The sequence below is a fragment of the Chiroxiphia lanceolata genome, chromosome 13, assembly GCF_009829145.1.
Source record: "Chiroxiphia lanceolata isolate bChiLan1 chromosome 13, bChiLan1.pri, whole genome shotgun sequence".
Taxonomy (NCBI): Eukaryota; Metazoa; Chordata; class Aves; order Passeriformes; family Pipridae; genus Chiroxiphia; species Chiroxiphia lanceolata.
This window is the reverse complement of record NC_045649.1, coordinates 2,151,679-2,178,467: the sequence shown is the minus strand read 5'-3', so window position 1 is coordinate 2,178,467 and position 26,789 is coordinate 2,151,679. Positions and strand designations below refer to the sequence as shown.

Here is a 26,789-nt window from a genome sequence, read left to right as displayed (position 1 = left end):
GCTGTGGCACTGGCACTGCCCAGGCAGTGAGGGATGTGCCAAAGGCACACATGTGGCCTGGGCAGGCTCACTCCCTGCCAAAGCACAGCACTGCACCTCTGCATCCCACCTGCAGAGACACCTGTTTTGGAAAACACAGGAGAAGGAAGAGGTTGTCTTATTCTGGCCTGGATTCATCCCCATGCCCAGCGAGGGCCTAGCAGTAAGTGTCTACCAGAGGTAGGCTGGGGTGAGGGCTGGGGGATCTTAGCCCTTCTTTGAGCAGGTCAGAGGGATTCGTGGCTGTCTGTCCCTAAATCCTCTCTCTGAGCATCCAGTTTTCATCCTGTGAACACCTGTTGCTGCAGGGGGAGGGACTTTGTTTCTTTTCCCAACTGCACAAACGAGGTGCAGAAAAATGTTTTGGGCAGAGGTGAGCAGGTCAGGCCCCATGGGACTCCTCCCCTGCCTGTGTGCAGCCCCTGTCAGGACCTGGCTGTGGATCACAGGGAGGATACTGGTGTCAGGGCAGTTCTGAAGGCCAGTTTTGAGTACTGACATATTTCTGATATTGGGAAATCAGGAATCATAGATGTCTGGAATGGTTTGGGTGGGAAAAGACCTTAAAGGACCATCTCATTCCAGTCCTCCTGGCATGGGAAGGGACACCTTCCACTATCCCAGGCTGCTCCAAGCCCTGTCCGACCTGTCCTTGAACACCTCCAGGGATGGGGCATCCACAGCTTCTCTGGGCAACCTGTACTAGGGCCTCACCACCCTTCTGAGCCACTGTTGCTGAACAGAAGCAGCTTCTTTGCAGCCTGTGAAGCCACTGCAGAGGTCAGGTCATGGCTCACAGTTGCCACGTGCTGCCACCCCCCAGCCTAAAGGTGCTCCTCGCCTGCTCCAGCACATCTTTAAGTGCTCCACCACCTGCTCCACAGCTTACATGGGACTTTTCCCATCCAATCTTCTTGGTTCCCCAGGAGGCAGCTCCAGTGCATGCTGTTCCCTGCATGGGAATGGCATCTCAGTCCTGCCAAACCAGCCCCAGGAGAATTAGTGCCAGAGAATTAGACCAACAGGGTCTAATGGCTGCAAAGTGCCTCAGATCAACCTGCAAAGAAGTCACATCCTCTGAAGCGACTGGAACAGCTTTCTGGGAACAATGAGATGTCAATTTGGGTCTTCACCAAAACTGGCAAACACCACTCAGCCCCTTGGCATGGTCAAAGCTTCACGGGCAGGTAAGTGCAAGGAACGTGGCCTTTAAACACCAGTCTTCATGAGTGGGCAGGAAAGCAGAGGCCTCTGGGGTGGTTGGCACTGGAGCACAGGACAGATGAGGAGAGGCCAAGCTGGGGTGCTCAGCCCTCGGGAAGACCCCAACCTGAAGGAACTCCCGCAGGACCAGCAGGTCCAGCTGTTTCCCCAGCGGAGCTTGCAGTGGTGCCACAGGCTGCTGAGGCAGAGGAGACCTCCAGATGTCGGCTGCAGATCTGCTTTGTGTGATGAAAGGTGACGCTGCCCAAACAGAAGGGCCTGCAGCCACTTCCCTGGGTAACGACCTCGCTCTGGCCCAGCGCTCGCTCTGGGCTTGGCTCCACACCAGCCCCAGGAAGACACTTTGCAGCCAGCCTGCAATTCCCTGGCAGCAGAGGAACCAGAGGATGGAAGGTGTCTCAGCCAGTATTTATGTTGTTTGCATTGATCCAAGCCCCAGACATGAAGCTTTTTTTTCTCCTTCCCACTTGTCTCTTCCCCTTGGCTGCTCTCCGGTCGCGCTCCCGCAGCGGAGGGACGTGCCAGACCTCACCCCAGCCCTGCCTCAAACACCCACCTCCTCCACTGATCCAGGCAAACCCAGAACCTCTCACGGGCTGATGTCCTGCCTTGCCAGCAAGATGTGCAGCCCAGAGGGCTCAGCTGGGTGGTTACAATTAATTTAGCTGTAAAATGTGTTCTCTGCCCCCAGGGTCACTTCCCTGGAGTGTTTCTAAAATCATCCAGGGTCATGGCTGTTGTGCTTCATGCTTTGACAGAACTGATGTGCCTGGGATAAGGGATCTGACTCCTCCAAGAGAACATTTTTCTCTGGGATGACCAGAGATTTGACCAGAGATACTGATGAGGACGGATTACTCTGCTCCTCAAGGACACAGATTTGTTCCTAGAAGAAGGAGGCAGTGGATGCCAATATGCCCAGGGAGGTTTTAGCTTTTCTGTGCCTGTGCAGGATCACCAGGAAGAGCTCACATTGCTGTTGTTCCAAACATCTGCTCTCCCAGGGATCATCCCTCCTCGGAGGGCACTGTGCTGGTGCAGAGCAGGTCCTTGATCTGGGGCCAGGCAAAACAGCTTCCCTACAGAGCTGTACCTGCACTGCTCCCGCAGTACTTTTCCATTTCACTGCTGGCCTGATGGACAGTGCTCTCCAAAACACACAGGCAAGGCTGTAAATCCTGTTCAGACAAGATTCAGAGCACAGTTTGTATCACCTAAACCTGGGACTCAAACTTCAAACTCCTCCTGTCAGTGCCCTGAGATATTGGTTTGACCACGAGTGTTCCAGGTAATGCTTCACTGCCAGCTGTGTGTTCCAGCACTGTGCTGGAATATTGATTTAGTATCATTTTAGAGGGAATTCAATTAACTAAATTACCATCTTCCCAGCATGGCATGGTTCCAGATAAAATGTTATTATCCAGAACTCATGCCCATATTTTGTTAATGTAATAACTGCAGCAGGGTTGTAAGAACACAGGGGCAGATGGAAGCAGGAAGAGGCAGAGAAGGAAAACAAAAAGCAAATTATTTGAGTCACAATATTTAAGTACAGCACGAGATTTCGTACAAGGTTGAACTGAGCACAGTCCATGTTTAATGTCTATTTTGTTCCCTCTAGAAAACACAACTGTGCAACTGCTCTGAGCTGCAGAACTGCCCTGAGCCGGGTGCTGAGGTACCGATGAGCATCTCCCCAGTGGGGGTGATGGTGTGTTCCTCATGACTGATGCATTTCTCAGCCAGGAGAGGTGTTTTGGGGTCAGTGGGGCTGCCCTCTTCAGTCAGCTGCTGCAGCAGGACAGTTTGTGGCCACCTCAGCAAGATTGTTGCAGAAAAAAAATTAAACGGTGAGCAGGCACTGGGGAGGGAGTACCTGTTATAGGGATATTTTCCCCAAACTGATAACACTGATTTCATCATGGAACCACAGAATGGTTCGGGTTGGAACAGATCTTAAAGGTCACCTCATTCCAAAGCCCCTGCCATGGGCAGGGACACCTTCAACTGGACCAAATTGCTCAAAGTCTCATTGTGGTGCTGCATCCTCCCCCCTCCTTCATTCGTGACACCAACCCAGCCTGGCCTTGGACACTTCCAGGGATGGGGCAGCCACAGCTTCTCTGGACAACCTGTGCCAGGCCTCACCAACCTCACAGGGAGGAATTTCTTCCCAAAATCTATTCTAACCCTGCCCTCTGTCCATTTGATGCCATTCCCCCTTATCCTGTCACTCCATGCCCTTGTCCAAAGCCCCTCTCCAGCTCTGAAAGATCCTTCAGTTTTTCTTTACTGCATGTGGGTGTTTAATTCCTGGAGATGCAGTAGCTGGAAGCAGCAGCCTGATCCATCTCTTGTAAGGTGGAATCTGATACAAGGCTCTCCTCCAGCCCTTCATCCAGCTGCTGAATCAGATAATCGCTTTGGGATGAGACAAGATATAAGAAAATAAACCCAAAATCCCCAGAATCACAAAGGGTCATAAATGTTACAAGAAATGAATCACTTTTCTACAGTTTTCCCCGTGTCTGGTAAGTCCCTTGGAGCCTTCCCAGTGGTGCTGCTGAGCCCTCGGAAGCGATAAATGTCCGTGAGTGAAACATGGTGTGAGCTTAAACAAACCCTTATGTCACTGCTTTGAAGCGTTTGTCTGAAACGCACTTCTAAAAGAAAAAAAAAAAAAAGACATTTTCAAAGCATTCCTGCATAGGTGTGCAAAAAAAAAAAAAAAAAATCCTGAACAAACAGTAAAATCTGAAAGGCACCGAGATATTCCAGGGTTTTGGCAGTGAGCTCAGGTGATGTCAGGAAACAAATCTAAACAGAAATGTTTCTATGGAATTTTTTTTCTCTTTTTTTTTTTTTGGAGACCTAATTGGAAACAGATTTTTGCTTTGGATTTAAACATTTCCCTGCAGCATCTGAAGTGCTATTCCCTGCCTTATGCATGTCGGGGTCAAGGAGCACGAGGAGGGAAAAGCTGAGCATCCTCCTGCTCAGGTTGTTGCTGCAGGTTTAGACAGTGGGCTCGGGAAAGTCGTGCAACATCATTTTCCTGGGATTTTTAGCTAGTAGGCCTTAAGGTAAATTATAAAATCCAAAGAGGCTCCTGCCCACTGAGCTCCATCTTTCTGCCCTCGTGAATCCAGCAAGGATTTCTTGCACCGCTGGGAGGGAGCTTTGAGAAGAGTGAGGAGCTCAAGGGTGGGTTAATATCCCGACTGGATGAGCTTGGACTCTTCTGCAGGTGGACTCTGCTGGGAAGGGGTTGTCACTGCCTGACTCTGCATCAGAGTTAAGACCCACCAAGGAAAAAGAAGCCAAGTTTTCTGCTGGATGCAGAGTCTGATGTGATGTGCAGCCCCCACAGCCAGGGCAGGGGTCCAGCAGTGTGGTCACATCAGTAACACCTAAACCAGCCCAAATGCACCCACATCACCTGGGAAATGAGGACACTGGAACAGCCACAGCACTCCCTGATGTCCCTGCAGACCATCCAAAGGGTGGGAGGTGCTGCTGGAAATCTTGCTGTGGAGAATCCGGACCCGGATCCTTCCAGGGCTGGACATGGGACTCGGTGAGGATGAAGATGGTGGTGGAGGCAGGCAGGGGAGTGTTTGCTCTCCGTTTGTTTTCCCGGCAATCAGGAGGGGCCATTTGACAGCTGAGCAGCTCCTCTGTGTGGCAGCGGCTGGGCCAGCACGGGTGGGACATGGGGGGTGTCAAAGAGAGCTGAATATGGATGGAAAAACTCCACAGGCACCATCTAAAAACGGGATCTGTGAGGCAGCAAAGCTTGGAACTGTCAACTGGTTCACACTGCACAGGCTGGAGAGGACAGCAGGGAGCAGGCATTTGTTTATACAGTGTTTATTTATTGATGGGAAAATGAAAATATCCTTATTTAATATTTTATTTTTCAGAAAATAAATAATTCTTTTTCTACCTTATCCCAGAATACCGTCTGGCCACCTTTCTTCCACCCTCCCTGTAAGATCTGTCATCTAAAAGCATCCACCAGGGCTTTGACACCCATGTAAGTTTTTAATTGCAGAGAAGTCAGCCCAGAGAGAAAGTCAGAGAGACTGACAGCTCCAAAATCATAAATCTGACACAAAACCCAGTCTCCAAGCCACCATTTGGGATGTTTATTAACAAAAAAATTAAATAAATCAGCTCCATGTCAGCTGAGACTTCCAGGAATAACACACAGAATGATAATGGGTGACCCTAAGGGAATGTTAAAGACATACAAACTCATCAGTGAGCTGTGACACAGCTCCAGAATGCAGTTATTATTGTACAGATTTATTTATATATTAACTTTTAATGTAGAAATTATTGATATACATAAAATATAGATATTAAGGTGTGGAGTTAGCCTGCATTCATATTGACATTCCTTTTTTTTTTTTTTTTAATGCTGACCTTGTCCCCAGAGAGAGCTTAAAAATATTATTTTGAAAGAGATTTAAAATATTTAAGAATTAATAAAATATTAATATTTATAAAATATTAATGAAATATTAAAATATTGATGAGCATTCCTATATCTTTATCTAAAACCCTTTAATTTTTTTTAAACTAAAAATCCTGCATGACAAAACTGATTAGTTAATTTATGAGCTGTCATATTCCAGGTTTCCTTGTGTTTTTTTTTTTTTATTCCTTGGGTCTTGCTTCTCACCTGTTTCTCGTTCTAAGAGAAACAACACAAACAGCATCTAATTAAAGAGATCTGTCATGTTAGCATTGTGTTAATTATTGGCTTTTAAGATAAATTGCAGCCCTGCCCCTTCCTCCAGGGGAGGGCTCAGCCTGAGGGGATGGGATTAGTTTAGTTTCCTTGGAGCAATGGTAGAGTGAGGGGTTTTGGGGGTGCTGTCCCTCTTCCACTGTGCCCCAAAATTCAGAAATATCAAGATTTTAGTGTCTGGTTGTTTTTCTCTTAAAATTTTTCATCTTTATTGCTTGAAAGGTTGTTTCATTTTTTTTTTTCCTGTGTTACATTTAAATATTTAATTTGCTTTGAAATTGTTGGGCAGTATCAGCAACCAGCTGATGGTGAGAATATCTATGAAAAACTCTCAGCTAAGCATACTATGAGGGCAACTTAATTGTGGTTCTGCACCATGAGTTTTGATCATCAGTGCTGTCTAGAGCTACAAACTCTTTCTAAAAGCAAGGAAGTTCAATTCTCACATGCATTTAGAGTGGGGTTTTCCCCCCATCCTTTTCCAGACGTGCTTTTGACTCCCTGTTTGTAGCCACTTAAATGAGAAATAACCTAAAAACATTCCAGGCATCGGGTTTCATCTTCTCCCCCCCCCCCCCCGTTGTTTTCTGCTGTAGGAATTGTGTTGTCTGCTGTCAGTACAACCTCTGGCTCCTTGGCTGTGGCAGCTGTGCTGCAGACAGGCTTTTTTTCAGGCTTGAACTGAACTTTTCTGTCTGTTTTTAGCAGACAACAGATTAATCCACATCCATCACAGAATTATTCAGGTGGGAAAAACCCTCTAAGATCACTGAGTCCAACAACTCCCCCAGCACTGCCAAGCCCACCACTAAACCATGTCCCTAAATGCCACATCAAATGGCTTTTAAATCCCTCCAGGGATGCTGACTCCACCACTGTCCTGAGCAACCTGTTCCAATGCCTGACCACCCTTTTGGTGAAGAAATTTTCCCAAATATCCAAATTATCCAATTATTTTCTGTCTTGCCAAGAGGATCGTGACTGACACAGTAATAAATATCTGCACCTCAAAATCCTGACTAACTGTGTGGAATGGGGTGTCCACGGGTGTGGGGGAATTCATGTGGTGCTTATTTTCATTTTACTGCCATTGTTTGAACATTTTAAGAGAACATTGGCCATGTTTCTGTTCGCTGCTCTGTGTAACAACCCCAGGATAGCTGTGGGCCGGGTTGTTCCAAGGGATTACGCCACTAAAACCCTCACAATTTGCTGATTGCCACGACCCATGGCCACACAGACACACGGGAATGGAAGGTAATGCTCCAGGTCATTTGCCCCATGCTTTTATTTTTCACCAGGGAATGGAAAATAAAATGCAAAACCCAGTGGGGTTCTAAAATAAAATGTCACGTTGTTTCAGAATTTACAGGTCTGTTCTTGCCTCCTGACACGTTTTCCTCTTTGGTGTGAAGGGACCAGGGAGTGTCACGGGATCTGCAGAAGAGGTAACTCATTTTTATGTCAGTGACTGGTATTTCTCAAGCCTCAAAAGTAAAGTTGCTCCATTTCCTGAATCTCTGTTGTGGAAAGAAGCTCCTGTTCAGGCTCACTCTGATAATTACAGACTATTTATTGACCAAGATGATTTTGTGTTTAGGCACCTTCATTTTTACACACAGAGCTCAAAGTTAGCTTTCCTCAGCTCTGCTGAATTGCATTTATTGTATTAGCATTAATTTTGCAGCCACAGCCTTTCTTGCAGGCAAAGTGGGAATTTCTATGTGGCTTCCCTAAACTTTTTTTTTATTTTTTTTTATTATTAGACAATATTGTCTGTAGAAGGATGTCAAAGAGTTTGTGTATATAACTCTGGCAAGGTTTGTCACAGGTATCCAAACAAATAATTGTCACAGGTATCCAAACAAATAATTGTCACATTCAACTCATCTGCCCTGATCAGAGAGCACAGAAAAGGTTCCAAATTTCACGCCTGACCTTTCTGTAAGAGCTCATTCAATAGTCACCAACTGGGGTTTGGTTTTAATTAACTAGTTAAAGAGAGCAGCTGCAGTGCTTGAGGACAATTTTATGCTGCCTGATCTTATTGAATATGAACGTTTTAATCTGGGGAAGGTGGGATTGCCCTTTCTGTTGCTCCCTGAGAAGGTTCAGTTTGCCTGCAAAGGAATTCATCCTAATGGGACACCACTGAATTTACTGTCATGTGAAATGGGGAAGTGACAGTTCTTCCTCTTCTCCTATTCTGTGTCTGCATAAATGGCAATATTAAATGGACACCTGAAACAAAGATTTAATCTGCTATTTAGCTACAAGTGGTTTTTTATTGTAATTACAGCATAGTTTTTGCCTTATGCCAGTGAAGAGTGAGTCCATACATGCTGGATGCATGAAATGTGTATTTTCATACATTAATATCTGAATTTCCTTTATCCAAACTCTGAGGTTTCTTCTGGTTTCTAAGCCTTTTTTTTCTTTTTTCTTCTTCTTTTTTTTTTTAATGGAATTGTCTCAAAAATGGATTGGTTTACTGTCTGCACATCTTTAGCAAAAAGAAAAATTGCCCTAATCTTCTGATTTTTTTTTATTTTTTATTTTTAAAACAGTAGGACCAGCAAAGTCGGATTAGTCCAGCTGAAAAACACCCCACCTGCCCCCTCTGCTGGTGCCTCTGCTCCGAGGCTGATCAATGTTTTCCAAAGCTGCAGTGGTGTGGAGGAACACAGGGGATGCTTAGAGAGGGCCCTCTCCCTCCACAGGCACATCCATCTGTCAGGTCTATGAAGTATTTCAATCACCAGAAATCGAGAGGGCTCAAAACTCCCCTGTCCTGGGAATATCCCACATTCCACCCAACCAGCCTTCCTGAATTCCCCATCCCTGGAAGTGTTTGGATGGGGCTTTGGAGCAACCTGGTCTAGTGGAAGGTGTCCCTGCCCATGGCAGGGGGTTGGAATGAGATGGTCTTTAAGTTCCCTTCCAATCCAAACCATTCCAGGATTTTATGGCTCTAACACCTGAAAGGCCAACCTGGGAACTGGGGTATAAACTGGGTAGGGCCAAGCACAATGCCACAACTCACTAGCAGAGAGAGTCATGTTCCTGGGAAGGGTGGATTTCCCAGCAGTCCATTGAGCCTCTCAAGCTTATTTAGGGAAAATGCCATGATGGATTGTCCACAGGAGGTGTCGTGAGTGTCACAGAGCAGTGTGGGATCACAGCTTTTCACTGTCAGATTTTATCAATACCCATGGTTAGTAACAGGGGGGAAAAAGGGGCAGAGACTGTCACTTAACTTGTAGAAGGGCAATAGCTGGAAAAAGTATTGAAAAATACCAATTTTGACAAAGATTTTAAGGGGTGATGCTGAACACCTCTGGTTTAGGAGCTTATTTATTGTGGTTGCACCTTTTCAAAAATGCATCATCTAATCTGGGATTCCTGGCACACAGTCCAGACTCTGTGGAAGTCAAGGAAGGCAATGGGAAAAGTTCTATTTATGTCAATAAAAGCAAACTTTTTTCATATTGTTTGGGTGCCAGATATGAAATGGAGGGGGAAAAAATGTTTTATGTACTTTTCAGTATTAAAATGAGAGGCAGCACCAGCCTCACCCCAGCAATCTGTTGGGTTGGGTTAGAGAAACATTGCTTCACTCTGCCCCCAGTACTCTGAAGCTGAAACCATGACACAATGCAAACAAGAGCCATACAAAGAAAATAACCTTTATTAAATCAATCCAACCCTGAAAAAACAGTATCAGGTAAACAACTATCCAGCAATGCAGAAACCTTTGAAACTGAGAAATTCAGGAAATTTCATGTCCCTCTTGTTGCATCAGTAAATTCTCTCCCTCTCACAACATCAGCTATTGCTGTCTTGACAGCTCAAAAACCTTGCATTAACCCAGCAATTGTCTCAAAACAGTAATTTGTAAAATATTCCCTGTGTAACTGTTTCACACCCAATTTTGTGCAAAGGTGTCCAACTGCGTTCTCTTCGCTGTTTGAAAAAAGAACAAGGTTTTAAAAAAACATCCAGCTTATTAAAAATAAACAAGTGTTTTATATACAGTACAGGAATTTCCAAACCTGAAGGCACACTGTCTCCAGGGTGGCTGTGGGGTGTGACACCCCAGACTGCAGAGCTGCATGGCTGAAGGGAGAAAACTGCAGTTTATTAAATAAAGCACTGCTCCATCTTCCTCCTCAGGCCAAATGTGACACTCCTCTCACACCTGGGGGAGCCTGATTTATAGCCCTGCATAAACCAGGAAGTAAACAGGAGCTTGGCAGCAAATAACTACTGTTTCCAAAAATGCTAATTTTCATTTCCTCCCAGAACAGGGAGGGTGTCCCAGCCTCGCAGTGAGTTGGGTGTTACTCGTGACTAAGCCACCCTGGAACACAGGGCACGTTTATCCTCCAGTTCTGCTGTGTTACTTCAAACAACATGCATTTAAGGTTCAGCATTATAATCAACACTTTCCACTCCAAACCTGTTGGCCTTGGATGCCAGCACCATCCAAAGCTCCTCAAACAAGCCACGACCGTGCGACTGAAGTACCAGGAGAGGGGCTGAGTCAGAAGTGAAGTAAGCAGCCAGTCACCCCAAAACCAGGGGCTCAGCCAGGACAAGGCACAACAGAGCCTGAACAGAGCCTCTGGGACCTGGCCCAGCAGGGAGAGAGAGACTTGCACTGGGACAGCAGCTACAAGGGCCAAGTGGCTTGAATCAGAGCAAGGAACTTTGGTGGCCTGTGCCTCTGGATCTCCACCAGAACCTCTTCCCCTGCTGGCTGCTCCAAACTCCTCAGCCTGTCTTGGCCTCCCACTGCATCAGGGGAGTCTCTACCTGGGAAATCTTCCCGTTTTCTGGCAGCTGTGCTGAGGATTTCGAGGTTCAGCTGGCAGTTGGTTAGTGCAGAGATGGCACAGGGAGAGTGGCAGAGCTGTGAGATGGTTATGACAGAGATTAGCTCAGCACTGAGGCACTGGAAGAAACATCTGAAGAAACAATTCACTACAACAACGAAACTGCTTTTATTAAAACAGAAGTGTTAAGCCAAGAAAATAAATTATTGCTATAATAGACATATTTAGAACATAAGGAAGGACGTTACATCTTGAGTCCAGGTCAATATAACCCTGAAATAGAAAGTTACACTACTTTTCTTAAATACCTCAGTTTCATTTCATGCCCTTCCAAAAACTTTATAAAATGTGCAGCTTACACAACAAATAGTAACAGAGTCACTTGTAACAAAAATCTGTACAGCTCTTAGCTTTAAAAATAATACATTTTTTTTTTCTCCAAACTGTTATGTTACTTATTACTCATAAATATAGGGGCAACAAGTTTTGAATGCCCAAGGTCCCATCCAACACCAAAGCTATTAAGTGTAGTTGACAGAAACCTTCTTGGGACTTCCCCCCAGGCAGAGGTCAGGTTTTGGGCTGTTTGAAAGAGCCTGAGTAAGGGCCAAAAAAAATCTTCATGGGTGAAGACTGTCTCCTTCTGCTGGTCAGAGGCCTGGGGTCTTCAGGGAGTTTGAAATGGCAATCAAACCTGGAACACAGCACCGTGCAATGGGTTAGACTGGCTGCACTCCCGTGAGGTGGCAGGAGCCCACAGGTCCCTCTGTCCTGGCCAGCAGTGACTTTGCAAAATGCTTGAAAACCACCATTCGTCCGAGCTCAGTTTTGGTGGGGAAAGAATGTTTTACTGGAAGAGCCTTGCAGGAGAAACATGGCTCTTCCCCCATGTGGAGATCTGTCTCTGTGCCTCAGGACTCGCCCAAAGCCTACGTGGGCCAGCAAACCTGCGGTTTCTGTGGCCACTCCAAAAGTCTTGTCTGTGACCCCCCAGAAGGGGCTCTGGATGTTAAATTTGCACCTTGGCTAGTTCTGTTCAGCTGATTATGAACACCTGCAGATCACAAGCCACGGGCCTGTGTATGTGTAACACCCCCACGGTGCCAAACCTACAAGCCATCTGCCACCCCGTGCCTCCATCACTCGAGCCCTAATCCTGCCTCTGGCGTTTGTACCCCTCTGCTCCCTGTGGAAAGGGAGGCTCAGCCCTAAGGACAGAGAGGAGAGCTGAGCCAGGAGCAGGCTGCTTTGAGTGGCCCCTGACGTGACATTCCAAGGGCTGCCACCCACATGACAGAAGCCCTGCCTGGCTTCAAGTCCTGTCAGGGTTCACCCTTCCTCAGATCAACAGCGATTTCCTCACAGACAAGGGATGCTCCCACATCACTAAGTACAGGAGCAACATCTGGCAGCTCCCTCAGGACATCCTGACCATAACCCAGCAGGTTCCTCTGCCTGACCTGCAGTTTCCTTTGGAGGTTCAAAGGGAACTGTGGGATAAATCCAGCTTGGGGAGAATACTGTGGACTCCCCAGGGCAGTTCAGAGGGACTAAGAGCAGGATTTTGGCAAACAGCCACCAGAAACAGATTAGTGGTTAGACAGGAGGGCAGCATTCAGAAGAAAGCAGCTCATCTGAACACTGGTGACTAGGTGGTGCTCAAGCCTCTACTCCCTGAAAGAGATTTTGGTTGTTCTGCTTCTGCAAGGCAGACGGATCAGACTGGCTGTTCCAAGTGTCGGCTCCATGGGAGCTGATCTTCTCATGGATCAGAACCTCAGAGACCAGTCAGGAATGCATGGGGAAAACTCACCAAGAAGCAGAGGGTGAGGTTCCCCTGACTCAGAGCTACTGACAAACCTGACCAGCCCTCAGAGCTGCTGGAAAATCCCCTTCAGGGGCTACTTACAACAACTCCACTTCCTGAGGCGGGGCCGAGGGGCTCACACTATTCTCGAGTGACTTTTGGTGACCTGGCCTGCTTTCTGCAGAGGAGAGAAGCCAGCATTAGTACAGGGTTAGAGGACAACAGCATCAGGACAGGATCTAGTGGGAAGGCAAGCAGCTGAGAACTCTCAAGAACGTAAGAGGAGACACACTGACATCTCAGAGCAACAGGCTCCTGCTCCTCCATCTCACTGCTCCCCAAAAAAGGCCCAAACCTCCCAGGAAAGGAGCTTGGCAGCATCTGCAGCAGAGCTCCAGCCATCCCAGGAGCTAACATGTACCCCAGCCCGTGACAGCATTATAGTTCCTGTTTGTGCAGCATCCCCTCCTTGTGCAGCCTCCAGCACTGCAGGTCCTTTCCAGCTCATCTCCTCGGGGATCTTGGCCACCGCAGGGGTGGCTCCCGCACCAGGGGGGCTCTTGCCTGCCCCAGAGGAGCCAAGTCTCTGCAAGGGGAAATGTCACTTCCCCACAGTGACCCCGAGCCCAAAAGCAGCATCTTCGGTGCCCCCGTGAGAGGCAGTGGTTGGAACCGGGGAGGCAGTTGCAGGAACAGGCAAAGTGAAGACAGTGTTTTGGCTGCTTGCACTTACTGCAGAAATGTACTGGCTGTTTGTGAACCTGGGTCTCCCCTCCACTGCAGAGCTGTGCTGTGGGCCTATGGGCACGTAGGGGGGCGAGCCCATGTCTTCACAGAAGCTCTCTTGTGGGACGTTGGAGACACAGCCGCTGTCGGAGCCGCTGGAGCCAGTGGCTGACATGCAGTGCGATGACTCTGAGCTCTCTGTTGCTGGGGAAAGAGAGGAAGGTCACTGATAACCACGAATTTGGGCTGCATATGACCTCTGCCACATACACTTGATAATGTACCTGTTTGCAGAGGCACTGGCCACACAAGCCCACAGATCAGCCACACTCCTGTCTGGACCTCTTTAAAGCCCCAGGCAACAAAACAACACAAGGAAACTGAGTCATAATGATACTGGAGATTGGTATGGGCTGGCCAGGGAAGTTCACACAAGGGAAGCCAAGGGGTCACTGGACCAGGCTGATGAGGGCAAGGAACAGAGTGTGCTTCATACCAGAGGGGCAGAGACATGAGTCCCCAAGGCCACAGCACACCAGTACTCAGCACCAAGGCTGCCACGGGTACGGCTGCAGCTCAGCGGGCACCTTATAATCCCTGTGTCTGAGCTAACTCCCCCTCTGGAAGCTGAAACAGAGGAAGGGCAGGGCTGTCATGCCCCAGTCTGGGGCACTGCTGTGACCCCAAAAGCCTGGTCTGACTACACAGTGCAGAGCAAGGTGAGGGGACGAGCCCACCCCTCCCAGGTGCCGCAGAGCAGCAGGACTGTACATACTCAGGGATGGTTGGCTGCTCGTCTCGTGCTCCAGCTCATCCTCCTCAATGCAGGTGCCGATGTCAAAGGGGCATCTGGGGGGCAGGACTTCTGGTAGCAGAGCCTGGTTCACATACATGTGGAGGTTGAGGGGGCCCAGCAGGGAAGAGGAGGAGGAAGGGTTGTATGCAGTGTGGGTGCTGCCAGCAGAGAGCTGCGCTTGCGTCCTCTTGAATGGGTTGGAATGGTCAAACTGAGACACTGCGATCGATGCTCTGGTCCTGGCACCTGCCAGAAAATATTAAAAAAAAAGCCCTGAGAACCAGTCCTGCCTGGCTCACACAAAGCAAGGTGGAAGGCACAGCTGGCACCTACCTCTGCCTTTCATGATGTAATCGATAGCACGATCATTGATAGCTGCCTCACTGGGTTTGATGTCCAGGAATGGTTTGTTACCCACACCCATGGAGACCATCTCCTGCATACGGATTTCTGGAGAGGAAGAGACCCACAGCCACATTATGAAGCTGACCCGACCCCACAGGCATTACAAAGCTTCAGGATAGAGCACTCCTGAGCTTGGCTGCTCCTGAACTGCTGAGATGGGATCTGTTCTTCCCTTGCTCCCCAGCCCTGCAGAGTCTCCAGGAACAAGCAATCATGCCCTGCTCTGGCCAAGCAGCTCAGTGCCATGCCACCTAGTAGAGTCCTGCCAAGCGGGAAGCCTGGGTAGGGAGAGGAGGGACTCAGCCAGCCTGATTCAGGCAGCTCCCACTCCAGTAGTGGCCTAGATCACAGGGAGAGCAGCGAGTCCTTCAGGGGCACAGCCCATGCTCACTGGGCAGAGAACCCTGTGCTCCTATCTCGTTTCTCTCATGGAGTCCAGGTATGTGCCTACAGTCACACAGAGCTTGGACTGCTGAGTTCCCTGGGGATGAGGGGCAGGGAAGGGACATGCCCAGCCAAGCCCAGCACATGCTCCTGAGGCTGCATGCCAGCACACAGCTGCTTGCTGCACAGAGCTGCCTGGGAACAGGCTCCAAACCTACTCAGGACAGCACGAGCTGAACAGGGCTCCCGCACCTTTTGCGGCACAGACGCCCCAGGGAGGAATCACACCTTTATTGCGGGCTGCCTGCTGCCACAGGATCTTGGCAATGTCACTGGTCCAGGCCTGCTTAGTCTCAGCTGAGCTGGCCTGGAGGATGTAGGTGTCGCTGGACTTCCGCCTCCGGAACCAGATCTCAAAGCGCAGGCCGCTGTCTCCAGAGTTCTCCGTCAGACCAATGTCTGCAGTCTGTGAGGAAGAGGAAAAGCAAAGCATCAACCATGCTGCACCAGGAGCAGAAAGGGCAAACTCTGCCTGAACCCTGTGCCAGAGCTACCTCCAGCTTGGCACACCAATGGGAAAGAGCCTGAGGTTCTGTCAGGAGCAGATACGACCTGGACACAGCTGAGCAGACACAGCTCAGACAATTCCTGGTGCTTCATCCAGAAGCACCACTTCCCTGCCACACACACATTGCCTTTCCCTCACACTCCCTGGCCTCAGAAAATGCTGGCCCCGCATCTCACAGCACAGAGAGGGCCTAGGCATTAATGTGTGAAGTATTCACTTCTAGATTCACGGCATGGCTTGGAGAAGGCTTAGAAGTGGTGGGAGCAGCTCCTCTGCTGAAGGTGCTCCTGGCTTCCCATTTCAGAGGCAAGTCCATGGGGAAACCAGCCATGGACACCTCCCACACGAGAGGGTGTGGCAGACCTGCCCTTACCTTGAAGGAGCACTTGTAGATATACACATCAAAGCCACCCTGGATCTTCTTGGGCTTGCTGAAGAGGATCAGATCCTCAAAGAGGAAGACGTGTCGCTGGCACTTCCTACGGCCCAGCCAGATGGTGAACTCGTCCTGACGCACCAGCTGCCCCTGCTCCTTCAGGTTTACCTGGACACAGAGGACATCCTAGTGAGACTCCAGCAGGATGATCCAAGCAGCCCTAGACCTTAACTTGCAGAACAGGGTCCTGTTCTGTGGCCCAGGTGGTGAAGAAGTGGCAGCTACCTGGCATCTTAGGACTCTTGAAGAGGTAGGGCTGCAAGGCATTGCTAGAACCACATCAGGCTGAAACAACTGGCTCCAAGCTCAGAGGAGAGCTGCACCTTTCTCCCCGGCATAACTCACAGATGACCCTCTTCTGCCACCCTGTGCAGACCTGTGACAAACCTCAGGGGTGGCAGGCAGCAGGGTGGCAGGTGCTGCAGGCAGCAGCCAGAGCTTTCTCTTGGGGAGGAAATGAATCCCATCAACAGCCAGGAGCACATCTGGGTCAGAAGGCCAGTTCCTCAGTTCTTCCTGTCTCAGACTGATTGTCCTCCACCCTGAGCCCTGGGCTTTCTGCACTTTGCATGACTCTCCTTCAAGTCCCACCTAGACAATTTTGCCCTACACCTGGCATCAGCATCAGCTCGAATTCCTTCTTGCAAACTGCCTGACCCTCTTTTCACCAGCTCAGAAGAGATGAAAGGCCCAAAGCAACCTGCAGGACAGCATGTGCAAGGGCTGCCAGGCTGCCTCCCATCACTGGTGAGCACCTGGCAGTGTGTTTATGACAAGCAGCTCACCCCACTCAGGTAACAGCACCCCAGCCATCTGTCCTGACAGATCAAGGAGACCTCCAAGCCCCGCTGTTCCCTTGCCCCACGCCTCAGTGTCCTGTTAGGCTGTACTGGCACACAGCACCCTGAGCACTGTGGGAATCTGAGGGGGAGGCTCACCATACAATCCAAAGACCCCAAGCCTAGAGAAGGGGAAGAAGTGTGGCTCTGCCCCCCTGGGCAGGGGAGGACACCGGAACGTACGTCACAGTCACGGATGGCATCCATGGCCAGCAGGTCATTTCCGTGTCGGAGCTGAAACTTCACCATCTCCTCAGCCGCACGGAGATAGCCCAGCTCCTGCTCCTGAGCCTCGCTGCACTCCTTGATCAGGTCCTTCAGGAGCAGGGCGTATTTGCTCATCCGCTGGATGGGTTTCAGCAGGTAGGAGGCCAGGTCCATCTTATCCCCCAGCTGCACCTGCTTCAACTGAGAAAAGCAGCAGAGTGAAGGCAGCAGCTTCCCTGTGCCCCCAGGCAGGCACTGACACCCACAGCTCTCCTGACTGGGGTACTCAGAGAAAATGAGTGCTCTTGGGGAAATGCAAGGCCACAGGACCAACACTGCTGTGTGCTGGGCTCCTTTCCAAAGCCCTGACTGCCCTTCTGCCCTGTCCCCCCATACTCCTGTGCACAGACAGCCAGGGAAGCAGAGGCAGCACTGAGCCCACCTCAGGAAGGAAAGCTGGGTTTGTTTAAACAGATTGGTTTAGGACCCAACCACCCTGAGCAATCACGATGCAGGCAGAGGAACTCACCTTGAAGAAGGTATTCCCGTGGCTGGCCAACAGCGAGTCTGACTTCGGCTTGTTCTTACTATACAATGCATACATTCCAAACTGGTCCTTCTGCAGAAGAGATCCATCCTTGTGTGAGACCCACACACCCAGGACACAGTGACAGCCATGCCCCTGGAAGGTTACTCTAGTACTACTTCTGCCTCTCCCAGGCTGCACCAGAGCCTCCTATGATATTGGGAATGACTTTGCTCCAAGCTCATTAAGAGCCAGGGAATGTACTTGTCTTTGTACTCCTACAGTAGCCAGGACTCTTTAATCCACTCTCCTGTCATCCCTTGCCCCTTCCATACCCCAATAGTAACCTGGCAGCAGAAAACATGCATGGGGCAGCTGACCTTAAGACCTGTGCCCTATGCTTCTGTCCAGCAGCCCTTTTCACCCAGAGCAGCAGGTCTGTACCTCTCTGGTCACTGAAGTCATTCCCCCCTTACACCACAGAGAGAGGATGGGTATGGGATGCCCCTGCAGAAGCAGGTGGGCTTCACAGAGCAGACGTTTTGCTTCCCTGGAAGTGTCTCAGTAGCAAAGAGCAACAGGAAAGTCAAAGAGCATCTGCTGCCACCTGAGCTCAGCCTCACATAGCCATCCCAGTCCAACCTAGCATTTGAGCTGGAAGGGGACAAACTAACCCAGCACAAGGCAGTCCTCCCCCTCCCAAAAAGGGCCACAGCCCACTAACATACCAAATACATGGGCACTGCTGGGCTCAGGAGCCAAGCACGTGCCTGGGGGAGCCCGACCCCGGGGGAAGGTGCTGCTGATGCCTTACGTGTCGCAGGAAGCAGTGGCTGACCCGCAGGGGGTGGTTACAGCAGCTCTCCAGCTCCCGCAGGAAGTATTGGCTGTGGAAGTCATAGAGTTTCTCCAGGTTGCCAAAGATGACGCTGCGCTTCCCGCGCAGGTCCTGGGGGAGGTCGAGGCGCTCCATCTCTGGGAAGTAGCTGTCGATGATGTAGCGGAGCGACCTCACGTATTCCCGCTCCGTGGTCACCATCTCGTCGATGATGTGCCGCAGTTTGCTGCAACAGCAAACACACAGCCTTGGAGGAACCCAGGCTGCTGCAGGGCCACAGCAGCCAGAGTGCCTGCAGAGCACTGCACTACCTCCACAGAGACCCAGCACAGAGATGAGATGATCCCTTAGCACAGTCCAAGCTCATATTAACAACTATCTGTGATAGCTCTGACCCTGAGCCCTGACAGGGTCCAAGGGAACGGCAGGAAGCTGTGTCAGGAGAGGTTTAGGCCGGATATTAGGAAAAGGTTCTTCACCCAGAGGGTGGTCAGGCAGTGGAACAGGCTCCCCAGGGAAGCATTCATGGCACTAAGCCTGACAGAGTTCAAGAAGCATTCAGACAACACTCTCAGGCACATGGGGGGATTCTTGGAGTTGTTCAACGCAGAGTCAGGAGATGGACTCAATTATCCCTGTGGGTCCCTTCCAACTTGGGATATTCTGTGATTCTAAGAAACTCTGTCAGCTTTCTTGTTCAGGGAGAGCAAGCCTCAGGATGGCTGTGATCCTGATCCAAGCTCAGCAGGGCAGACATCCCTTGTCCTCGTAAAAGCAAGAGCAGGAAACAAACCGTGTAACACCTCATCAGCAAACAGCAGTTCCTAGCATGGGCTGCTCCACACGCCTAATGATGCCTCTTAGGTACTCGAGGTTGCCACTGAGAGGCAGTGTAGCACCAAACATAACTCCTCCAACGTGTCCCTGCCTCCCCTGCCTCTCAGCTTTTCCCCAAGCCAACTCCTCTGGTTGTTCAGAGGACAGCACAGCAGGGCTGCCTCAGCACCCACGGATGGGGAGGCTGCTGCTGCTCATTCCCTGCCATAAGCTTCCCTGGATATCCCTAGGATATTGGAGCCCCCTTCCAGAAGATTTCACTGTCCCAGCCATCTCACTCAGAGCAGTAACAGTGGTTCCCTTGCATCCAGCACTCATTTCTCATCTCTGCCATTAATTTTTAGTTTTATTTTAACCTTTTCCAATGACAGCAGCTAAAAGATCTGCCTGGAGACCCCCTATCAAGAACAGTTCACATCCCTGGTCTCTCCACAGCTTAGGCAGATTGAAGTATGGCAACAAATTTGAGACCATCAAGGACAGAAAAGGAAAAGAAGAGCACAAAAGTCAGCTGTTGGACATCCAGAAATTTCAACCCCAAAGAACAAACACAAAGACTCTCTTACCTGTGCAGCTACTGTTACAAGGTGCTGGAAATGCCTCCCTACCAATCTGGGTCCAGCACTGCCCAAAAGTATGTGGGACAATGTACTATGTTTCTGCTCCCCCACTGCACCTGTACCCTTGCTTTGTTAGGTGCCTGAATAGTGTTTCTGCAACCCCTCATCCTCCAATGCCAGTAAGGTTGAGAGACTCCCTCTCCTGGGACTCCTGCCTGGGAAATGCTCCTTCCCCTCTGAGAGGAATCATGCTGGGAGGAAAGAGCAACAGATCCCATTTCTCTGCCTCCCTACCGAGAGAGGTGCCAGGCTATGTGGGGACATCCCTGTGTGCTTGCTCAGCACCACACACACATGTGCAGGAACCATGGAGACACAGCTCTAGCCATCCACCCCGTACCCAGTGCTCACAGTAACCAGCTCTGCAGAGCTCCCCACATCTCTGCTGGTTGCCTTTTCACCACCCTGAGAGAGCACCAAACGTCCCAGCCACTCACCTGCCCCAGCTCTTGGCTTCCGAGGCGGAGAGGCAGCCCCTGTGTCCCTCGAGCAGGCAGTCTGCAGCCCAGCTGTGAGCCGCCGGCTGCCGCAGCGCGAACGTCCTGTCCACCAGCTCGGTGCTGCTCACCTCCAGCCCCTTGATGAAGACGCCGGTGTTGCCGTACCTGACCGGCTCGCTCCTCTGGCAGCTCGACCACAGGCTCTCCCCGCAAGGGAGGTCAAAGCTTTGGGCCTTCCGGAGCACCCTCCTGGGAGGCAGCTTCCCAGGGACCGGAGTGGATGCAGAGGGTGGCTTCACCTCCGAGGTTTCTGATATGCTCTCGAGGTTTGGCTGTTCTTCAGGCAGCTTTGGAGACTTACAGGCCCCGCTGGCAAAAAAAACTCTGCTCGAGTGAGGGCCAGGGCTGAGGGCAGTTTGGCTGGTAACTTCTTCCCCAGCACCGACATCACCGGGGCAGCTCAGGGAGGGCGAGGGAACTTTCTCCTTAGTCCACTCCAGAGAGCAGTTGGACTTGCTGTAACAGTGGGATGCGCTGTAAGTCCTGTCCCAGTGGGACCTGGAGGTGGCTCCCTCGGAGTGCCTCCAGTGGAACAGACTGCCAGCCTCGCTGCCAGCCTGGGGCTGCTCCCCGGCAGCTGGGCTGCGGTCTGACAGCAGAGACTTTCTTGTTCTCAAGGCTGCTTCGAGTTTCTTTTCAAAAACCAGCTTGGTCTCCTGACATTTAGACCACGCAAATTTCCACTGCTTGAGCCCCTTGTCACTCTTCAGCTCACAGGCCAAGTCCTTCATCTCCTGGAAGCGGGCAGTGCTGATGTCGGGGTGCTGCCCCTTGTAACTCTCCAGGCACTTGATCACATCTGCACAGTGCTCGGGGGAGCTGCAGTCCTCCATGCTGACACAGGCAAGGTGTCGCATCCCTTCCAAGGCCCACTCGTACGCCTGCAGAGTGAGAACAAAAATCAGCAGCCGGTCAGAGGGACTCAGCGAAGAATAACCCTAATTCCAGTGCCTGAAGACAAGAGAAAGGATCAGTGTGTGGCCATCACAGTTCCAGTGTGAGGGGGGGGCTGCTATTGTCAATGGGGCTTAACAATTCAGCAAAACAAACAGCCCCTTATGCAAAGGGCTTCAGCTGTGCTGGCTGCTCTGCCACAGCCCCACCTCCCCACCAGGTCCCAGTGGCGCTGGCACCCACACTGCTGGGCACGTTTGTCCTCTCCGGGCTGGGGGGCCCAGGGGAAGCTGCTGCTAAGACTGTAGGAATTCACACCTCAGTGTGACCCTGCTCAGTATGAAACCTGGAGCTCTCCCTCCCCCTTTGCCCAGCCACTCTTACCACTGCCACGCAGGACAAGGTCGAGGGGGCACCAGTGAGCTGCAGGGAATGGGACTGCTGCTCCCCACCCTATTTCCCTGGAGCTGACAGCACAGAAGCCTGGAGCTGCACCAGAGCTGGGGTCTGTGGATCACCCCAAGTGCTCTGACCCATCCTTGCAGCAAGGAGGAATCTGAGACTGTGCAGCTTGAGCATTTTCTATGCCTGCTGGCACCCACGTGGTGAGCTGTGCCCTGCCTACCTGCCTGGCTCTGCTTGCCACTGCACTACATGCTTGTGCTGGTTAGTTGAATACTGAGCTCAGCAGTTTATTTCTAATATTCCAGGAATGCTGGAAGCAGCTTCATGGGGCTTAACTCCAGCAGTGGTGCATAAAACAGTGCCTTGCTGAAACAGCTCTGCCACATCAGTCAACCAAGAGGAGTGGGACAAAACACGGTCCAACGGGACAGACACAAGGGAAGAGTGCCTTAACCATGGCAGGAGAGGGGCTAATGAAGCATCGAGCACCAAGTCCTGTCTGTCATTGATCAAAATCAGAAGACAAGCAAACATCTGACAGGCTCATTAGCCATCTCTCCATAAAGCAGGGATGACGACAAGGTTTAATGATAGAGTAAGATGTGACCAGTTGCCACAGGCCTGGTCAGGGAACTTTACTATTCATCAGTGAACACACAGAGTTATTTGTTAAGATCAGATGCACAAGGCAAGGCAAACAGCCAGGACAGGGCTGCCTGGCATCTTCCACCAACTGCCCACACTAGTGGATGTGCAGAAACACCACCAGCTGCTCTTGAAGTGAACCAGACTATCTCTAGCACTTGACCTGTCAGGCCTTGTGTACCTGCAGAAAAACAACACATATTTTAGTGCCAGGAACAAAGGGACCAGCTTTTACATTTTCTGCTTCCTGAGCAGTCTTACTGTGACAATCTTTACTCAGAGAGCTAAAGCAATTACTTTTATGCAGCCTTAGACACCAAGAAAATCCACCCAAGCTTTATGCAAGCAGACAGTGCATCCCTATCAGGCACATGGTGGTCAAACAGAGCAGGAACCAGGCTCACTCTGTTGGGGACAGAGGGAGGCAGGGCAGAAGGTATTTCATTCACATGCTGCCCAGTCCCTGGATAAGGATGGTTATGAGAGCCTTCTCGTAGTTGCTGTTTGTACAAGAGCTAAATGCCAGCACAGCCTGTAGCCTGCAGACCGAGCAGAGTCACTCCAGGGACAGATTCCACCAGAGTTCCCAGAGCCATCCACATTGCTCTTTTGAGCTGCAGCTGCACGGCGTGCGTGCAGCCAGAGCCATTACTCACAGGGAGCTCCTTAAGAAACACCAGCAGCTGCTCAGGGAAAAGGCTTCTCAGCCCCACTGAGCCACAGCACAGAGACACTGGAAAGAGCAGCAACCCCCTCTCCTGCCATCGCCCTGCCTTGCAAAGTAACAGAGCCCTGACCCGCCTCTCTCTTGATCCATGCACAGTGAAGCTGAAATCTTCCCAACCATGTCTGCAACCAGGCAGGAAGGAACCTGTACCTTGGCTTTTGATCTTTATAGGAAAGTCATTACTGAAACTCTCAATTAAAGGATTAAAGACAAACGTGCTTCCTGCATACGCAGGGCTGACCCATCCTGCAACAGGCTGGTCCTGCCAGGCTGCCCAGGAGAGGCAGGGGCTCTTGGGGATGTGCCATGCTGTAAGGAAGAGGCAGGGACTTCACTGGAGCATGGTGCAACCCTCAAGCCCATCACCTTGTGCTGGTCCCTGATCATTTCACCATGGACAAGGCTTGCAGCACATCAAGGGCAGAAGCTCCTGGAGTCTGTTGGATTTGGCATCACTGCAGTGCCATCTGCAAATATCGGTCAAGAGAAGCCGCTCAGCCCTGGCTCAGGGCACGTTGCCAGCAGTGCACAGAAAGCCTTCCAGGGGTCCTGGATCCTCACCTGAGCCACCACTCAGATATTACGTCTTCCCAACTCAAACTTATTACAAACCCACCAAATTCCTTTCCTACTCATAGTTCAGTCTCTAAGACACCTTCTGGGTAGTCAAAACAGGGGACAGACACTGTGCATCTCAGACATGCCAGAAGGGGCAATTTCAGGAGGGTGACTAACCCTGCTGTGAGAAAGTTTCTTTCTGAATCTGAAGCGACTGCACGGGGGAGCTGAGACAGGGGTGATGAAAAGTCAAGACTGATCCTGATGGGAACAATAACCCTGCTGTGGGTATGATGACTGAAGCACAGTAGCAAGGCAGACCAAGTCCCTCTCCCTTCTCAGCAATGTCCTGGGACTGCAAGCCCCCCATCTCCCTTGCTTTCTACAGCTCAGAGCAGAGAAAGCAGCACAACAGCAGGGACCACTGCCAAGGATAGCAAGAAAGAAACCAACACAATCCAACGAGCCCTGATCCAGCCTGTGTGCAGCTCCCGCAGGCAGGCTGTGCTCCACTCTGCTGTTGGTCACTGAGACACAACTGGTCACTGGTCTTTGTGGCAAGAAACAACCACACAGCTCCCCACACCTCCTCTCACCACCACTCTGTTCACTCTCAGTGCCTTAACTTCAGCTGTGAGCTTGAAGAGCAAAATGAGGTTGGTTTGCAGCAAAGGAGGCAAAATTGTGGCAGCCAAAAGAGGTCAAAGCATCACAGGTCCTGTTGTGAACTAAACCAAGCACTTCCCAGCTTTAGGATGCTTTGAGAAGTGACTCCTGCTCACAACACTGATGTGTCCCCTGCCACAGGCTGCTGCACACACACAGTTATCAGGGACCCGTGGTGGAGACTGCCTTGTATGCTGACAGTTCAGAAAGCCCACAGTTAAAAAGCCATTTTACATCAAAATATACTGAAAGCAAAATTACCCAGGCTAAAACCTTACTGTTGTAAGAACTGTCAGCTGGCAGTGACAAGCCTGTTTCTCTGCTAACTCAAGAGACCAAGTAGCTACAACAGAAAGTGGTTGGCTCACCACTCATTTGGATTGCTTTGGGCTTTCCTCAGGCTCCCATGCACTGATACAGCACCCCTAAAGAAAGAAGCAGGGAAAGAGCAAGACTTCAGGATCTCCAGATGTCCCCTTGGCAAGTCTATTAATTGGTTAAAAACAGACCTCATTGTACCTTCCCATCTGTCCAGAGGGGGTCCATACCCTGGCTGTGCCCAGATCTGTGCTGTACATTATCAGGCCCTACAGCCAGACTTGAGGCAGGGACACTGCTTCAGTGCATCATCTCAGCTATTCAGAAGCAAATACTGCAAACCTAAATACCAGATTGGGGATCCCTGGTAACCAGAGACAAGGCAGAGGGGGAAGGGGTCACGCTTCACATGAGAACTACTGAAGTGTGCAGAGAACACCCCGATTGGGCACAGGCCAGATCCCCTTTCTTTCACAGTGCAAAACACAGGGAGAGAAAACATCCCAACCGACCCCAAATTCAAGCAAAATGCAAAGCAAGCTGCTACCCGACACACAGGAGCTATGGAGAAAACAGTCACTGCTCTGAGACATTGCGATGCTTTTTCCACGTCTCACTTCTAGCAAGGTCTGTGGCTGCAGGAGCAGGCAGAAACATTGGACACACAAGAAACCACGTAATTGCAGAGCACAAGCATTTCAGCAAAGCTACCAAGTTAGAAGTAACCCCCTCTCTATGCAGAGATTCGCTGTTGCTCTCTTCCCCACCCTGTAGTACTCGATTTTTCCAAATTGCATTTGAAGCCCTGCCTGGGATTCATTAGCAGCAGAAACCAAACTAATCAGAACTGTATCCTGATGTAGCTGGTAGAGATGTAACTGTAGGGATGTAGCTGGTAAAAGCTCGGCTTTAAAGATGAAAGGACTTATGCTCTTGAAATGAAAAGCTAAACCATTTCTGAGTTGCTGTGTAGCTCACAGGGCCTCCCCTCCTCTCTCCAAGGGAGGGCAGACTACTGAAATCATAAGTTTGCCTAAAATTAGCTGCTAAGGGAAACAAACTTTAAATCCTGTATTTGCATTTCTGCCAGTTACCAAGTGTCAGCTGTTGTACAAACACCACGGGAGGGCAGAGGATGAGAGACCAGCACAAAGTACAAACTCCTTGGATTTAAGGATATGAAAGGACAAAAAGCAGTAACCACAGCTGGGCAGGAGAGAAGAACAAGGGGTCAGGGAAGCAGCACCTGTCAGGGTTAGTCTGGGCACGCCACAGCTCAAGCACCATCAAAGGCTGCTCATTAGAGCAACTTGCTTGGACATCCATTTGCAGCAGCACTCAGGACGAACACTGAACAGAGCTCAAAAATCCCTTCATTTGCCCTCTGGGCAGTCAGGCATGACAAGTCCAGGAGAGCCTAATTACAGGAGAAGATAATTGGATAAAGTAGGATTGCACATGATTTCTGCTCTGTTGACGACAGCACGAGGACCCGAAGGGCAGACGTGGCTCGTTGTGCCGGTGCCGTGCAGGACGCGCTCACCCCTCCTTAACTGCTGCCACTGCCAGGCCACACCGAGGGCTGCCCCTCAGGAACAGGGTGACTCACCTGCTGAATCACAAGCAGCGACAGTAACCCCTCCTCCAGTGCAACTCAGAGCTTCCACGGGGCACCCTGTGCCAGCTTCGCTACATCTCTGTGCACAGACACACATGTACACATATATGACACGTGTGGGTGTTTATAAGTGTGTCTATGTATAAAATGACTCCCTGGGTAGCTGGGCAGCAAGTGCCAGATTTGTTCTCCTCACAGCTTCCCTGGCTATGCAGCTGCAGAAAATCTCCCAACAACCAACAATGTGCAGCTTTCCCTCAGTGCTCCCTTTTTGCCCCTTGGACAGATTCTGTACTGATTTTTCTCCCCCTGTTTTTCTGTCTCACCATAGGGATTTTCTCAGCATTTAAAAGCTTCCAAGTCCAGAAGGCCAGGGGCCAAGTTTGCTCCCAGTAAAATCAGAAACTTTAATGTTTGCCTTTGCTTCAGACCAGCCTTTTCACATTTGAGGCGCTGCCCATTTTTTCAGCAGCTTTGTGCACCCACAGCAAAGCTTTTCTGACAAGGAAATTCTGCTCACAACCCCTTCTCGCAGAACAAGGGCAGATGCTGCCTCACTACCTCGGTATTTTCCTCTCCTTTCTGATGCTTCATCATTTATAAACCCAACTGCAT

At 50.4% G+C, this 26,789-nt stretch overlaps 1 protein-coding gene across 5 annotated transcripts in view; it reads right to left on the bottom strand.

The window, feature by feature from the left end:
* Positions 1–9,689: 9,689 nt before the first annotated feature.
* PLEKHG4 (pleckstrin homology and RhoGEF domain containing G4) overlaps positions 9,690–26,789 on the bottom strand; it is an 83,991-nt gene continuing 66,891 nt past the window's right edge. Inside the window, exons 14-24 of one of the 5 annotated variants that reach the window (XM_032700783.1) lie at positions 20,281–21,224; positions 18,363–18,612; positions 17,552–17,641; positions 16,915–17,223; positions 15,914–16,084; positions 15,225–15,438; positions 14,517–14,633; positions 14,163–14,429; positions 13,395–13,588; positions 12,764–12,839; positions 9,690–11,548 (exon numbers count right to left, since the gene is read on the bottom strand). In XM_032700783.1, the coding sequence (XP_032556674.1) occupies positions 12,798–12,839; positions 13,395–13,588; positions 14,163–14,429; positions 14,517–14,633; positions 15,225–15,438; positions 15,914–16,084; positions 16,915–17,223; positions 17,552–17,641; positions 18,363–18,612; positions 20,281–21,224 (2,598 nt within the window). In that variant the 3' untranslated portion in view covers positions 9,690–11,548; positions 12,764–12,797. Of the gene's footprint in view, positions 11,549–12,763; positions 13,592–14,162; positions 14,430–14,516; positions 14,634–15,224; positions 15,439–15,913; positions 16,085–16,914; positions 17,224–17,551; positions 17,642–18,362; positions 18,613–20,280; positions 21,225–26,789 lie in introns of all 5 variants that reach the window. The other 4 variants (XM_032700782.1, XM_032700784.1, XM_032700785.1 and 1 more) reach the window with 4 other exon arrangements.